General features: G+C 35.0%; 2 protein-coding genes across 5 annotated transcripts; one reads left to right on the forward strand and one right to left on the reverse strand.

The window, feature by feature from the left end:
- Positions 1–3,183: 3,183 nt before the first annotated feature.
- On the reverse strand, positions 3,184–4,703 carry LOC127097485 (uncharacterized). The gene is made up of 4 exons (XM_051035982.1): positions 4,332–4,703; positions 3,627–3,782; positions 3,404–3,536; positions 3,184–3,315 (listed from the first exon to the last, which is right to left on the reverse strand). Exons 1-4 carry the CDS (start codon positions 4,572–4,574, stop codon positions 3,254–3,256), a joined length of 594 nt encoding a protein of 197 aa, XP_050891939.1. The 5' UTR covers positions 4,575–4,703; the 3' UTR covers positions 3,184–3,253.
- Positions 4,704–6,510: 1,807 nt separating this feature from the next.
- On the forward strand, positions 6,511–9,033 carry LOC127096744 (uncharacterized). 4 transcript variants are annotated; one of them, XR_007792795.1, is made up of 6 exons: positions 6,511–6,706; positions 6,879–6,977; positions 7,076–7,148; positions 7,915–7,980; positions 8,068–8,200; positions 8,824–9,033. XR_007792795.1 is itself a non-coding variant. In XM_051035293.1 (5 exons), the coding sequence occupies exons 2-5, from the start codon at positions 6,931–6,933 to the stop codon at positions 8,146–8,148; spliced, it is 267 nt and encodes an 88-aa protein (XP_050891250.1). In that variant the 5' UTR covers positions 6,512–6,706; positions 6,904–6,930; the 3' UTR covers positions 8,149–8,358. The 4 variants fall into 4 exon arrangements, 1 of the variants encoding a protein (XP_050891250.1); XR_007792794.1 differs by having other exon boundaries at positions 6,512–6,706; positions 6,904–6,977; positions 8,862–9,033; XR_007792793.1 differs by having other exon boundaries at positions 6,513–6,706; positions 6,904–6,977.
- The last annotated feature ends 4,832 nt before the right edge of the window (positions 9,034–13,865 follow it).

The following is a 13,865-nucleotide window of genomic DNA, read 5'->3' on the forward strand; positions in this document are numbered from 1 at the left end:
GTTGTTGAAGTGCATGTCCTCAACGACCAAACGGTCAAGATACACTTTTTAAGGCTCGGTATCCTAGTTCCCTCTGAGCGGGATAAAAGCAGTAGCATACGACATATCTTCAGTGTAATCAGGTACACTCGCCCAACGAGAGATGCACGGGAAGTGTTGGAGGATCCAACCCTGAAATGAAAATTTTGGAACACACGAATCATAAGTAATGGATTTGCAAAGGTGAAATGAAAATGACAAAGAAACATTTAAAGACCAATAATTATTACTGTCAGTAGTGTCACGCTGCCTATGACCTGCTTCGTCTTCCACATACAACCCTCTCTCAGCTTCGAATATAGGTAGACCAAGCAAGTCACCCCTAGTTATACTTATGGATCCGCTCGAAATCCACGAAGTACCGTAGGTAGACGACGTCAGTATAAGTGGCACTTTTGTCCATAAAAATTGAAGTGTCAACCAAATAAAGCATGTATGCTCTCAATGCATGCGATTTATGGAACACCACTTGCTCATCATCACCATCAGCCTGTTGTGCTATGTAACTTAACTGTGTATATCTTCTTTAGGTACTCAAACCTAGCATGAGCACCCCTGGTCCTATCCAACTCGTTCTTCACCCCCCTAGGTTAGTGCCTAGATGGTCTACCATCTTCTCGAGTGTCTCGTCTTTGGTTATCCTCCCATGATCTAGGAATTTCCCCCTGATAGGAAGATGTAGCAAACACGAGACATCATCGAATATGATAGACATCTCACCATGTGGGAGATAAAACGACAAGGTCTCTGAATGTCATCTCTCCACGAATGCATTAAGCATCTTGTGGTTGACTGTAGGTCATGCACAAGTCCTTTAGGCCAGATAAGGACAAAACCGACTGAAACCAATCCCCATCCAGCTGAGGTAACACATTAATCTTCCTCCCATGGTTAATAAACTTATGTGAATCACGCTCCTGGAATTTGTCAGAAATAATCAATGTCAGAAACTAAAATTAACATAAAAATAAATAAAGAATCCAACAAATGATACCTCTTCATCCCATATATGTTTGGCAGTATGATCTGGATACAGAGGCAGTAAGGACAAATCAACTGGACCACCTCCAAAAGCGTCTGGATTAGCACCCGCACCAGCCTCATCCTCTAAAGGTGGCATTCACTACGCCAAAAAAGACCTATGAGAGCGCTTTTTTTGGTCTTTAAAAGCGCTTAAAAGCGCTGCTATAGGTTTTAGCAGCGCTTTTTGTTTACTAAAAAGCGCTGCTAAAGGTTGTCAATAGAGAGCGCTTTTTAGTAAAAAGCGCTGCTAAAGGTGGTATATAGACAACCTTTAAGAGCGCTTTTTACTAAAAAGCGCTCTCTATTGACAACCTTTAGCAGCGCTTTTGAGTAAAAAGCGCTCTTAAAGGTTGTCTATATACCACCTATAGCAGCGCTTTTTACTAAAAAACGCTCTCTATTGACAACCTATAGCAGCGCTTTTTACTAAAAAACGCTCTCTATTGACAACCTTTAGCAGCGCTTTTTAGTAAAAAGCGCTCTCTATTGACAACCTTTAGCAGCGCTTTTTACTAAAAAGCGTTGTCTTTTCCTCTAGTAAAATAACAAAACGCTGCCTTCAGTTTAAGCCTACCATTTCAACCTGTAATATTTTTTGGGAATAATCCCATAAACCTGTAAATCAAGCCTCTCTAATTCAAGCATTTGGAGTCATAATTCAAGCATTTGTAATTTTTTAAACCAACACAAGCAAACCAACACAAGAATGAACACATTTGGAGTCATAATTCAAGCAAACCAACACAAGGATAGATAGGCACTGAACACATTTGGAGTCATAATTCAAGCATTTGTAATTTTTTAAAGCAAACCAACACAAGAATGAACACATTAATCTATCCATGAAATTAAAGATATCACTAAAATTATAAAGAACTATACACAAGTCAAAACTAATATGTTATACGGCCTATTTGGAGTCATAACTAATCTGTTAAAAATATAAAGAACTATACACTTGCCAACCAGAAACCATTCTTCATCAAAGTATTCATGTTATTTTGAAACCATTATATACTAATTAATCTTTTCTCAATAAAATATTGACACAATTCCTCCTTGATTTGTTCCAACTGCAGTCTCGTGTAATGAGCACACTTGTATTCATCAAAGTACTACATAACAAAACATAATATGCATGATTTAGTTAAAAGTAATAAATAATATGAAATATTCGATAAATATTAAAACAAATCCTAAGTTATAAATCCATACCGTGATTGGAATCTCTATTTGATTCATATTAATGATTTCCCTCATAAACCTCATTACAAAGTATCCGCAATCGATACCGTTGCGCTGTAGAGGACACTACATAGAAAAATAAATAAGAATGTATAGTTATCTTTTCTTATCAAGTAGCATCACTATTATAAGCAAAATTGTGAAAATTAAAGTACCTGCACTTTTATCCACGTAATGTTGCTGGATTTAGTACGTGGTACTCGAGCTTGTCTTTGAGATCGGAACACTTTTATTGATCTAACAAAATAAAAACATATATTTAGAACAATCTCACATAAATATACACGAATATTTAGAACAGTCTCACTTACGTATCAACTAATTGCTTCATATCCGGATAATTTGTCCATTCACCATCTATCGAATTCAGAAAATATACCACTTCTTTTAAAGGATCAATAGCAAGCAACAACCAGTGACACCTATAAATTAAAACAAAAGTTTATATGGAAATTTTTTACGTAAAAGAAACAATTAAAGATTAGAATAAACTTAGAATTAAAATCTAACCCTGAATTATACGGCCAAAGATACAAGTTGTTTGTACTGCTGGCCATGAATCTCTTGACTAAGTACTCTCTACATGAATCCGGTTCCCTACAAATTAATGCTTTGTTGACCAGGGAGGAAGACACGAAACGGAATCTGTTTGACAATTGATCATTCCCGCGCATGAAATTGTCATACAAGAACCTTCAATAAAAACATAATAAACATTAGACTATTTTTATTGAAATGTGTAAATAAATTGTTCAAGTAATTAAATAATATATAGATCGGATTACCGGATGTATGTGTGTATAACACCGACGCCTAATTCTTGATGCCGAAAAATATGTTCCAGATCTTCTTTTCCGATTGTTTCAGTGCATGTAAGACTCATCAATGTCTAAGCAATTCAAACCACAAATAACTAGAATAATTAGTAGAATAATTGAATGCTAAATCATGCATGTGAATACGCGTACCAGAAGTTTAACACACTGACAGGGACCCAAAATCTAAACCCTGAACAGAAAAATTTCACAGAAAGGTATTAGAAATATGCATATCAGTAACTCCAGAGTAACAATTAGGCAATGAGATTTGTTTATACCATAAAGTAAAGCTGGCAGAGCATCTCTTCTGTATTTTTCTGGAAGCTCTGAGAGCTTCTGTTGCCATAAATTGTTCCACGCAAAGACAACCGCAATGACACACGGACCCAACACAATCTGGTTTAGTAAAACCTGTCAAAAGAAAAGATAAAAAAAGAAGAGAAATTAGAAGCTGTGACTATCCTTAACTACTGCATGCTTCTACAATGCATAATACAATACCTTTAGCATTAGGTTCTGGACATTTGGTTTAGGGAGACAATGATCAAGCAACTGGTACCAGGCGAAAGAACCAGGACCATAGAAAAGGAATCCATAGGAAGTCATTCGCAGAGCACGTAGCAAATCGTGTTCCGAAAGAAGCCTCGACAATACATCCTACAGAAAATCCGTTTGGTTTATAACAAACTCCAAAGTATCACCATGAAATTTTAATGCAAAAATAAACAAATAGCAGCTCGCATTCACCCTCTCAACATGACCAAAACCAAAAACCATTCAGCACATATTATGAAAAACAATATGTTTTTCTCTAATGGCTATAACCATTTGTCAAACGGTAGCACTTACATTAATCTTGACACGATGGATACACCTAAAAAACAACTCTTTCAAACTTCAAAGAAAACACACTTCAGCTGAACCTTACAGAACTATAATTTTACATCAAAAGAATCAATATATAACATCTATGAATCACGGACACTCTAGACATAACACTCATACTAATACACTCTTACAGCGACACTGATAATAATTTTAAAAAATAACAAATGTAATAACAAACTTTTATTTTTAGGTGTTGGTGCTAGTAAAACACTAATTTCATACAAAATTAATCACCTATTACAAAAATACGTCAAAAAATTACCAAGGCAAAATTCTTTTTTATTTTTCTGATAATTTCTATTGAATAGTAACACTTACCTGAGAGGCATTTTCATCCGTCTCTTTGGCTTTGCTCCAACGGTTACTGATCTGAGCAATTGTGTTACCAGTAAGGGCGAGGGAGGCGGCTGTTATCGCCTGCTTCACCGGGAACTGATAACCACCTCCGACGATGGAACCAGGCGAAGTCGAATTAGAGCGAATACGACGCCGTCGAGATTCCGGTGACGGATTCCACTTCCAGAAGCCGCTAAATCCACTCCCAAATCCAAGCGCGTCCATTCCCTCTCGAAAAACACGCGATTTTTTAGCTCTTAAGTCTTATTCTTATTTCAAGACTCTAACATGTGGTGTGAGTCTGAAACAAAGAAAAAGTGAAAACGCAGCGTTTCATACTCAGTTTTCCCTTTCCCAAATTCAATAAAAATGGAAATTTTCAAAATATAAAATATAAAAAGCGAATCGTCGTTTGAAGCATAGGACCTATAAGAGCGCTTTTACCTTAAAAGCGCTTTCATAAGTGTGAAACCCATGAGACCTATAAGAGCGCTTTTACCTTAAAAGCGCTTTCATAAGTGTGAAACTCATAGATGTGAGACTGAGACCTATAAGAGCGCTTTTACCTTAAAAGCGCTTTCATAAGTGTGAAACCCATGAGACCTATAAGAGCGCTTTTACCTTAAAAGCGCTTTCATAAGTGTGAAACTCATAGATGTGAGACTGAGACCTATAAGAGCGCTTTTACCTTAAAAGCGCTTTCATAAGTGGAGACCTATAAGAGCGCTTTTACCTTAAAAGCGCTTTCTTTACATAGGCGAATTTTTTTTCAAGCTATTACAGCGCTTTTTTTAAAAAGCGCTTTCTTTTTGGTGCTGCCAAAAGCACTTTTTGGCGTAGTGATTGGATCAGTATGTGCATCAGTAGGAGGTGGAAGTGGATCCATAGTAGGTGGTGGGAATGGATCAACAACATCTATAGTAGGAGATGGCACTGGTGAAACTTGATAGCTGCGGGACGATGGGGGGAGTGATGCATCAGATGGTGAATCTCGTTTCCCACGAGAAGAAGAAGATGAAGTGGCATGAGGAGAAGCACGAGCCTCAAAAGTAGATTGCTCTGCCTGACCAGAGGGACCAGGAGCATTTGGAATCTGCTGACTCTTCTCTCGCCAAACATATGCGTGTTGCCATGCCTCAATCTATCATGTCTATCAGTCATTATGCCTGTAAATTATAGTAAGGCAGACCATTAGTGCATGCAAACAACACAAGTAAGAAAGTAAAAAAAAAAACACTGAGAAATTTCTAGAGATGCATCTCCGATTTCTGGGAAACCGTTGAAAAATTACGGAGATGCATCTCCGGTTCATGGGAAACTAAAACGCTGAAAAATTTCGGAGATGAATCTCCGAATTTTTCTGCAACTCAGAGGTCACGAAATGGTGTAATGTACCACAATGAAACTAAAAAAAATGTTTTGATCATCAATTTCAGTCAACAAACAACTAATACACTAGGACTAAACTATCTTAAATGTGATTTCTACTGATTTCTAACCCTAATCATTGATTTCTACTCATTTACACTAAAACTCAAATATTTATCAAAAACTCGAAAAACTTACAAGAAATTGATGTTTTTGATGAAGTTGGATGATGCTACAGATGAAGGTTGATGTTGTCTTGAGCCTTGTTGAATGAGATGCGGAAGGAGAAGAGTCAGACGCAACCTAACCTCCAAATTATTTCGAAGATGTATCTTCGAAATATTTTAACGTCAACTTGTCTTTTAGTGCTTCCGAAGAGGCATCTCCAAAAATAAATTACTTTTTTAAAATTACACGTTGTGTAAAAGAAACATATGAGATGTATTACGAAATCCTCCTTATATTCAGATCATTATTTCAATCCAAATTCAATAGTTGATAGGCAATACAAAATAATATTTTAAAAGACTAATAATCTAATTTAAATGTTCAAATTAAAATTGAGAAAAAGATGCGGAGGATCCAAGTCCCCATCTTTCACCGATCCATAATCCTACTCCTTTTTTTCTTGGTAAAAGAAATTACACAAAAAATATAGATTATTTTGTCATATTAAAAATCTATTAATATTTTTTATTATACTTTTAAACGTTCATTATTTTATTTTTATTTCCATTTTTTTTAAACTAATCTTCTTCTTTTTGTTATTAATAAAGTATAATTTTACAAAATCTTTTATTAAAACTGTATGTAGAACTATTATTGAATTAGAAGCTCACAGAAAGGGCTAAACCTAAAAATTTGATACGGTCGGTCTGAATCGTTCTGCATCCAATCTCGCGTCCTGCGTCCACGACCGGCAGCACCGCTCCTGCCTCTTGCGTTGCGTGTCTTCGCAGCCTTCGCCGTCGCTCTCGCTCCTTGCTAAGGTACCATTTTCCGTTTTTAGTTTCCGTAGCTTACATGAGCTTATTCTCTTTAAACATGTGTGGGAAATATCCAGAAGTTGAATATGAATATAACTTAGATTTTCACATTGGTTATGCACAGTTTCAGTATGATTTCTTGTTAAGCCAAAAGTGTTTCCTTTTATATTTACAGAATAACATGTGTGGTGGTAATTCAGGTTTTGCTCTTCAATTTTTGTATAACAATGGAGGCTGCAAAATTTGAACCGAAATACTCTGGAGAGTTGTTGAAGTATTCCTCCTATCTATTTTTCGTGTTTTTCGTAATGCGGTTTATCTGCTCTGACCTGTTTTTTAAATTGCTTTCTGTTCTATGTTTCTGGTGAATAGGCATATGGATAAACAGAATGAGGTCCTTATGGAAACTTACAGATCAATGTTGCATGAATTGCAAAAACTTCAGGTTGTTATATTTCTCCCTGCTTTATTGTCTTATCAGTTTAGGAATAGGCTATTCCGTTGTACTGCTAACTATGCTATCAAGAAAAATTATATCTTTAGAATCTGATTTTATTTCATTTTGAAAATTCAACATCTCATAGTTTTGGCTCATGATTTCAATCTTTTGAAACATTATAACCCTGCACATTTATTTAGGGGTGGCAAACGGGCATAATTGCGGATGCGGGTATAAAACCTTGACCTGCTCCGCGAAAAAAGGGCTGTCGGGCATGCAGGCTTTGCACCCTTAAAGGCTAAAAATTGCAAAAATTATTGTATATGTCCGAGCCCGCAAAAAAACGGTGCGGGGCAGGACGGACATATAAAAGGGTGCAGGCCTGAAACCTTGCCCCACCCTGCAAAAATGTGTGGCAAAAACGGGCATGCCTGGACCCGTTTTGCCACCTCTATATTGATTCATCGGCTCTTTGTCTGGTTACTCTTATGGTCGCGATTGGGATGCTTATATCACAATACAGGCAATTCCTTTATCTTTGCAATACGGTTCTAAGCTCATTCCAGTTGCTCGCTATAAATGTTTCTCTCATTTTGATTCATCGTATAATTGTCTGATATATCTTCTGTATGATATGTTTATGACAAATTTTAACATATGATTATGACTTTCATTCTTTCACCTGCCTTGGTTACGAATATGTTTACTCAACGAATTCAGAGTGAAGAACCTATAAAAATTGATTTTAACTCTACTCTTGAATCTATTATAGGTGGAAGAAGAGATGCTTATGCGCAAGCTTTATGAAGTTATGTCTGTCCATGGTCTCACTAAACAGGTTAAGCTTAATCTACTTTAATTTCGGATTTTCAGTTGCCAACCTATGTATATGATATTCCTTACATTTGTCCAAAAGTTTTTGCAGATTGAAGACAACTCCAACGATTCCCATGATAGTGCTGGAGCTGAACAGTTCAATAATAAAGTCAATACAAATCTGGTTTGACACAGATCACCTATAGGTTACAACAGTATATAAAGAAAAAAGATCATGATGGGTTAGTTTTTTCATTGATTTGGTTTATGACCAAAGTGTGTCATATGCTTTGTTGTTAATACTATCTTACAATCATATACTAGTAACTCATAAAGAAATAGTGGTCAAGGTGTGAGTTTTGAGAATGTGTTTTTCTCAAGATTCAGATTTAAATCTCAACATTTTTGGTCTCAACATTTTTATGCTTGGTGCGTTTGATCATAAATTGAAAAAAAGTATCATTATACAAGCTATGGCCAATCCATCATTTTGTAATTCACTTGCCTCATTTTCTCTCTATTATAAAAATCATAATTTTGTGTTTTATTTCAATAGGTTTTATAAAAAATATTGAATTTGTTGAAGATTCTTTTAACATTACTAATTTTTTTTATCATATAGAGCTAAAAGTCCAAAAACAGTTGCACAAGATTTTGACATCCTTCTCATTAGTTTACTGCATATGAGTTTTATCACGCTTCTTCTAAATGATTATCTATTGCTGCTTGTGAATTATTTCATGTTGGCAAACTTGGTTAAAATCTAGCTCTTGAATTTTATTGTCCTGTCTTTGTTTGGAATCCTTATGTTGCTTTTGAGTTGATTGGTTTTGATGAATTTAAAGTGTCATAATCCAAAATGCAGAGTCAATGACAATAAATCTCACTAGAAAATACATGCAGTTGGAGCTTTAACAAGTGTGATTGGAACTTCGAATGTCCAAGAAGATGGATTTATTGAAGTCCAAGAGGATATGAATGTTTGATAGTTTTGTTTCTCATTAAGTTTCACATCAAAATTTTAACCAATATTAGAAGTGTTTATATAGTTCATTTATACATTGTTTGTTGTCAATTGAGTACTAGACTGATCCTAAAATGGGCTTAGGCTAAGAAACATCTTTTCAATATTTTAATTTTACAAAAAAAAAAAACTTATTAAATATTAATTTATTTAAAAATTTATTAATTAATAATTATCCTAATCTTTTTTGGCAACTAATTAAAAATAAGTTTTTTATCCTAATTATCCATCTTAGTGAAATCACCCAACCAATCTCTTTCACTTACTCTAATTGTACCACCACAGCATTTATCTCATTCTCCTTACAAGAGCGGTTAATATTTAACTTGACTCATCCATTCTTTTTTTTTTTTATAAGCAATGAGATTATATTAAAAAGAGGCTACTCAATCCCCCCAACAAACAAAACAAGAGAAATTAGTCTTTCATCTTAAGACAATCCAAAGGAGAAATGAACCAATCATAAAATATATAAAACAAAGTTGATTTACTATTCAACCCTCTTCATTTCCAAAACATGAATTTTATGGATGATAGACCATCCTCAAAATTAAACACTCTATCTTTGAAAAAAATAAAATTTCTCATCAACCAAATATTCTAATTGGTAGCTATCCAAATAATAAAAATAATATTCCTAGTATGCTCATTCATCACCTGTTTGGAATTCAGAACAAAAGTTAGTAATCCATTGAAATTAACTTCTGATTAATTACCTGGCAATTTCTTCACCGTCTCCCACATCCTCTTTGTGATCGTGCAAGAATTTAACATATGATTTTTATTTTTATCTTCCTGAAAGCATAAAACATAACATTTATCCCTATTTTATCTTTATCTTCCTGAAAGCATAAAACACAACATTTATCCCTATCTCCATCTAGTATTCCCCTTTTGATTATTGATCTTTTGCCGGTAGTCGATCAAGAATCAATCTCCATCCAAAAAATTGAATGTTGGATGAGACCTTCATTTTTCAAATAATTGACAGCCAAAAATTTGAATGTTAGATGAGACCTTCATTTTTCAAATAATTGACAAAGTTAATAACAATTCAATTGAGTGCCCCGTCGTACTTGAATCCAACTTAGAATAACAAATTTTCACATTAAAACATTCCTGATCGTCAGCAAGCCAAATGAAATTGTCTTCATCAACCTATGTAGGCTCAAAGTCAGTCAACGAAGTTTGAATTTCTTCTATTGACAAATTCTCGAAGTTGATCATCATCTTCCACGATCAATTTCCACCATTCCAAAAGCTCGCATCCGCAACACTACCAAACTTTGAATTTCTTCTATTGACAAATTCTCGAAGTTGATCATCATCTTCCACGATCAATTTCCACCATTCCAAAAGCTCGCATCCGCAACACTACCAAACTTTGAATTTCTTCTATTAACAAATTCTCGAAGTTGATCATCATCTTCCACGATCAATTTCCACCATTCCAAAAGCTCACATCCGCAACACTACCAAACTTGTCAGCAACCCTTATAAAAGCTTTAAGGAAAGTCTCCTTCAAGATTTGATTACCAATCCATTTGCTATTTCAATAAGAGATTTCACTTCCACTCTTCAGCCTGCATAAAATATTGTTAGTAAAAATATTCTGGTTTACCCCATTCTTTGATTCCATCCTTAAAAGACCTCTCCACCAAATTGAATCTCCTCTATTAACCGTTCCTCCATCTTCGATGAACATTTTCAGCTCCAGATTATGGTACCTATGTCTTAATATCCCACTCCACAAAACATCATTTTTCTTCAAAATCCTCCACTTCCACTTGAATAACAAGGCCTTGTTGAAAATCTCGAGGTTTTTAATTCCAAGACCCCGTCTTCTTTGGCTTTACACATTGAATCCCAATTGACCCAATGGATTATTCTCTTGATATCAACCATCCCACAAAAAGTTTGCTGAAATCGGGCTTATTTCCTTCAAAATCTTGGCCGGAGTTTTATAAAAAGATAATGAATAAATAGATATGGCCGGAGTTTTATAAAAAGATAATGAATAAATATGTATTGAATTTAGCACTACGCTAATCAACATGTTCTTCCCTTCCAGAGAGAGAAATCTGTTTTTCCAAGCTGCCAATCTATTTGCAACATTGTTGGTGACATCATTCCGCATATGCACTCTTCTCGGACTATCTTCTACTTTCATGCCTAAGAATTTGAAAGGAGTATGGTCATTGCAACATGACAAAAAAGAAGTTGTTGTATTTATACTCCTCTCACTTATATTAATCCCATAAATTTTACTCTTTAATAAGTTCATCTTTAAATCATATACCATTTCGAAACCTCTTAATATTGCTTTCATATCCCACAAATTTTCCGATCTCCCAATCTCCTGAAATAATTGTATCGTTCGTAAATTATAGGATATCAACCGAAACTTCCTCATTTATGTCGAAACCTGTAAACTCTCTTATATCCATAGCTCTTCTCATCAAACTAGTCATTGACCCATCCATTGTAATGTGGCTTTCAATCAAAATGGGGCCTAACAATCTCTCTATTACAAATACCAATATGTTTATAATATTTGAAGAGCTTTAAGACGTGTTGAGTTAGATAGATAAACATATGGAAAATTTCATCCTTGTTTCTCCAAGACCACAAGCAATGACAAGGGCATAACCAAATAATTCTTCCAAGCCATGTCACTATTCATCTTGATATCATCATTCATATTAAAATTAATTCAGTATTTTCAAATTCCCAATAAATAAGCTTCCTTTAGAACTCAAGTGCACCATTCAACCAAAGAGGCATCAAGAGGACAATATCTCAGAGAATTATTTACTTTAGTAATATCTTTTAAATTACTCGTTATTATAAGCACTAACATGTCTAAGTAGTTTATCATCTTAAGATAAATAGGACTCTAATGAAGTGCTTTATATAATAAAGTGATTTTAAAAATCTTGTTATCGTTAGATAAAATAATATAATATACTTTAATTGTTATCGAGTCTTGTAATTACCTAATCCGTATCACAATAAATAGTTAGAAGAAATAGCAAAACTGAAAGTCCATTATCTGATTAAGTAGCAAAGATGAAGTCCTAATAATTTTCACTCTTCCAAATATCAAAATAATATCCAATAGTTACATAATATCCAAATATTCATATGAAGTAGCAAAAATAAAATGGATTTAATTGAAATACACTGACAGTGTAAAAGAATTTTACACTGCCAGTTAATCTGAGACGTTGGATATTGAAATAAGTTTGACTTGTATTTTAAAAACCTATAAAATAATGCAAACGGATGATGGTGATGAATCGATCGTGTAAATCTTTTTACACTGACAGTGTATAATAATTAATCCCAAATAAAATTCTGGCTTTCTCACTTGTATGATAGACATTATGTCAGTTAAAAAGGTTAGTCCTTTGTTTATATAAAATTTTCTTATGTCTTAACAACCTATTCATGTGTAATTGAACTGTCTTATATCTCTTAACCTCATTATCGCCTCTCTTATGTGGAAATAATTCTATCGGACACACATAAATGTTCTACTTGATTTTTTCACAAAATCCTTCTACTCTAACAACCACAAGTTTTAGTCCAAAAACATCTAGTTTTCTAAACTCCTTCGACTTATTACGTGAAGAAGGATAAACGAATGAATGTTGTGATGAGTTTGGGAACGTCGTAGCGCATCAGACTATTTCGGTAAGACACGAGTTGTGGAAGCGATGCATATAGACCTTTAAATGAAACACATGAAAGGTGGATTGGGATTTTGTGGGGAGAGAAGTGTATGACATCTCTCTTAGTTATTCTGATAGAGACCCTAACTTAATGTCTTCTTCCTCAAGTTTAGTCAAATATATCATGGAGGTCTCCGCCACTCCTTCGAGCTCCTTTTTTGAAGAAATTTTAAGTTTGGGTTCCATCTGTCTAGAAGACGACTAGATAAAGGCTTTTCGAGTAGGGTTGGAAATGTCCAACATCGAAATAGAAGATTATGTTATTTTGGAACTCTGTGTGTGGGGGTGATAAGGTTTGCATACAGTGACCTTTTGGGATAGAGAATGAACGTTTATACTTCTACATTGGTGTTTTTGAGGATTTTAGGGCCGACATCCCCTTCACCTTCTGTATTGAGTCTTACATTCTCAAGGTGCCAAAGTCGATCCCTCCTAGCTTCATCCGAACAATTATGCATTTCTCAAAAGATTTAAAATCCTCTATTGGGGTATAGACATCACGCCTAACACTAGGATCTTCTTTTCTTTATAAGAAACAAAAGAAGTATCCCTGAGTGGGTGGGTATCACTATATGTCATCTATAGGCGTGCTTTATGAAGGAGAATTGCGGTCCAAAACGCAGCGGAAATTAAAATTTTCTCCTTTAGAGATCCTTACGAATGGTCATGATCAGTGATAGAATATTTACCTCTTGTGACGGTTGAAACCTTTGATGCAGATCTCTTGTGACGATCAAAACCTTTGATGCAGATCCACGGAGCGATCACGAACGTTGAACGATGACAACGTCTCTACTCAGTCCACACGAACGGGTTCCTTCAATCTCAGTGCTAGCTGGTACGAATGAAGGCTTTGAGTGAGAGAGAGAGAAAACGAAAATAATGCAACCGCAATTTTATGCTTCTGCACAAGGGTTCTATTTATAGAACCACTTGTGTGGGCTTCAAGCTAAAAAGCCCACTTAAGTGTATTTTGGCCCATATCTTATAATATGCCCAAAATCACTTAAGCCCATGGTACCTTACCATATTTCGTATTCTACTCAAGTACACCGTACCTTACGATGTTCTATAATTCACTTAAGGGCACCGTACCTTATGGTATTCCTTAGTTACTCTATCTCTCATCAATCCGTCCTTTGTGTGTGA

Source organism: Lathyrus oleraceus, chromosome 6 (assembly GCF_024323335.1).
Source record: "Lathyrus oleraceus cultivar Zhongwan6 chromosome 6, CAAS_Psat_ZW6_1.0, whole genome shotgun sequence".
Lineage (NCBI taxonomy): Eukaryota > Viridiplantae > Streptophyta > Magnoliopsida > Fabales > Fabaceae > Lathyrus > Lathyrus oleraceus.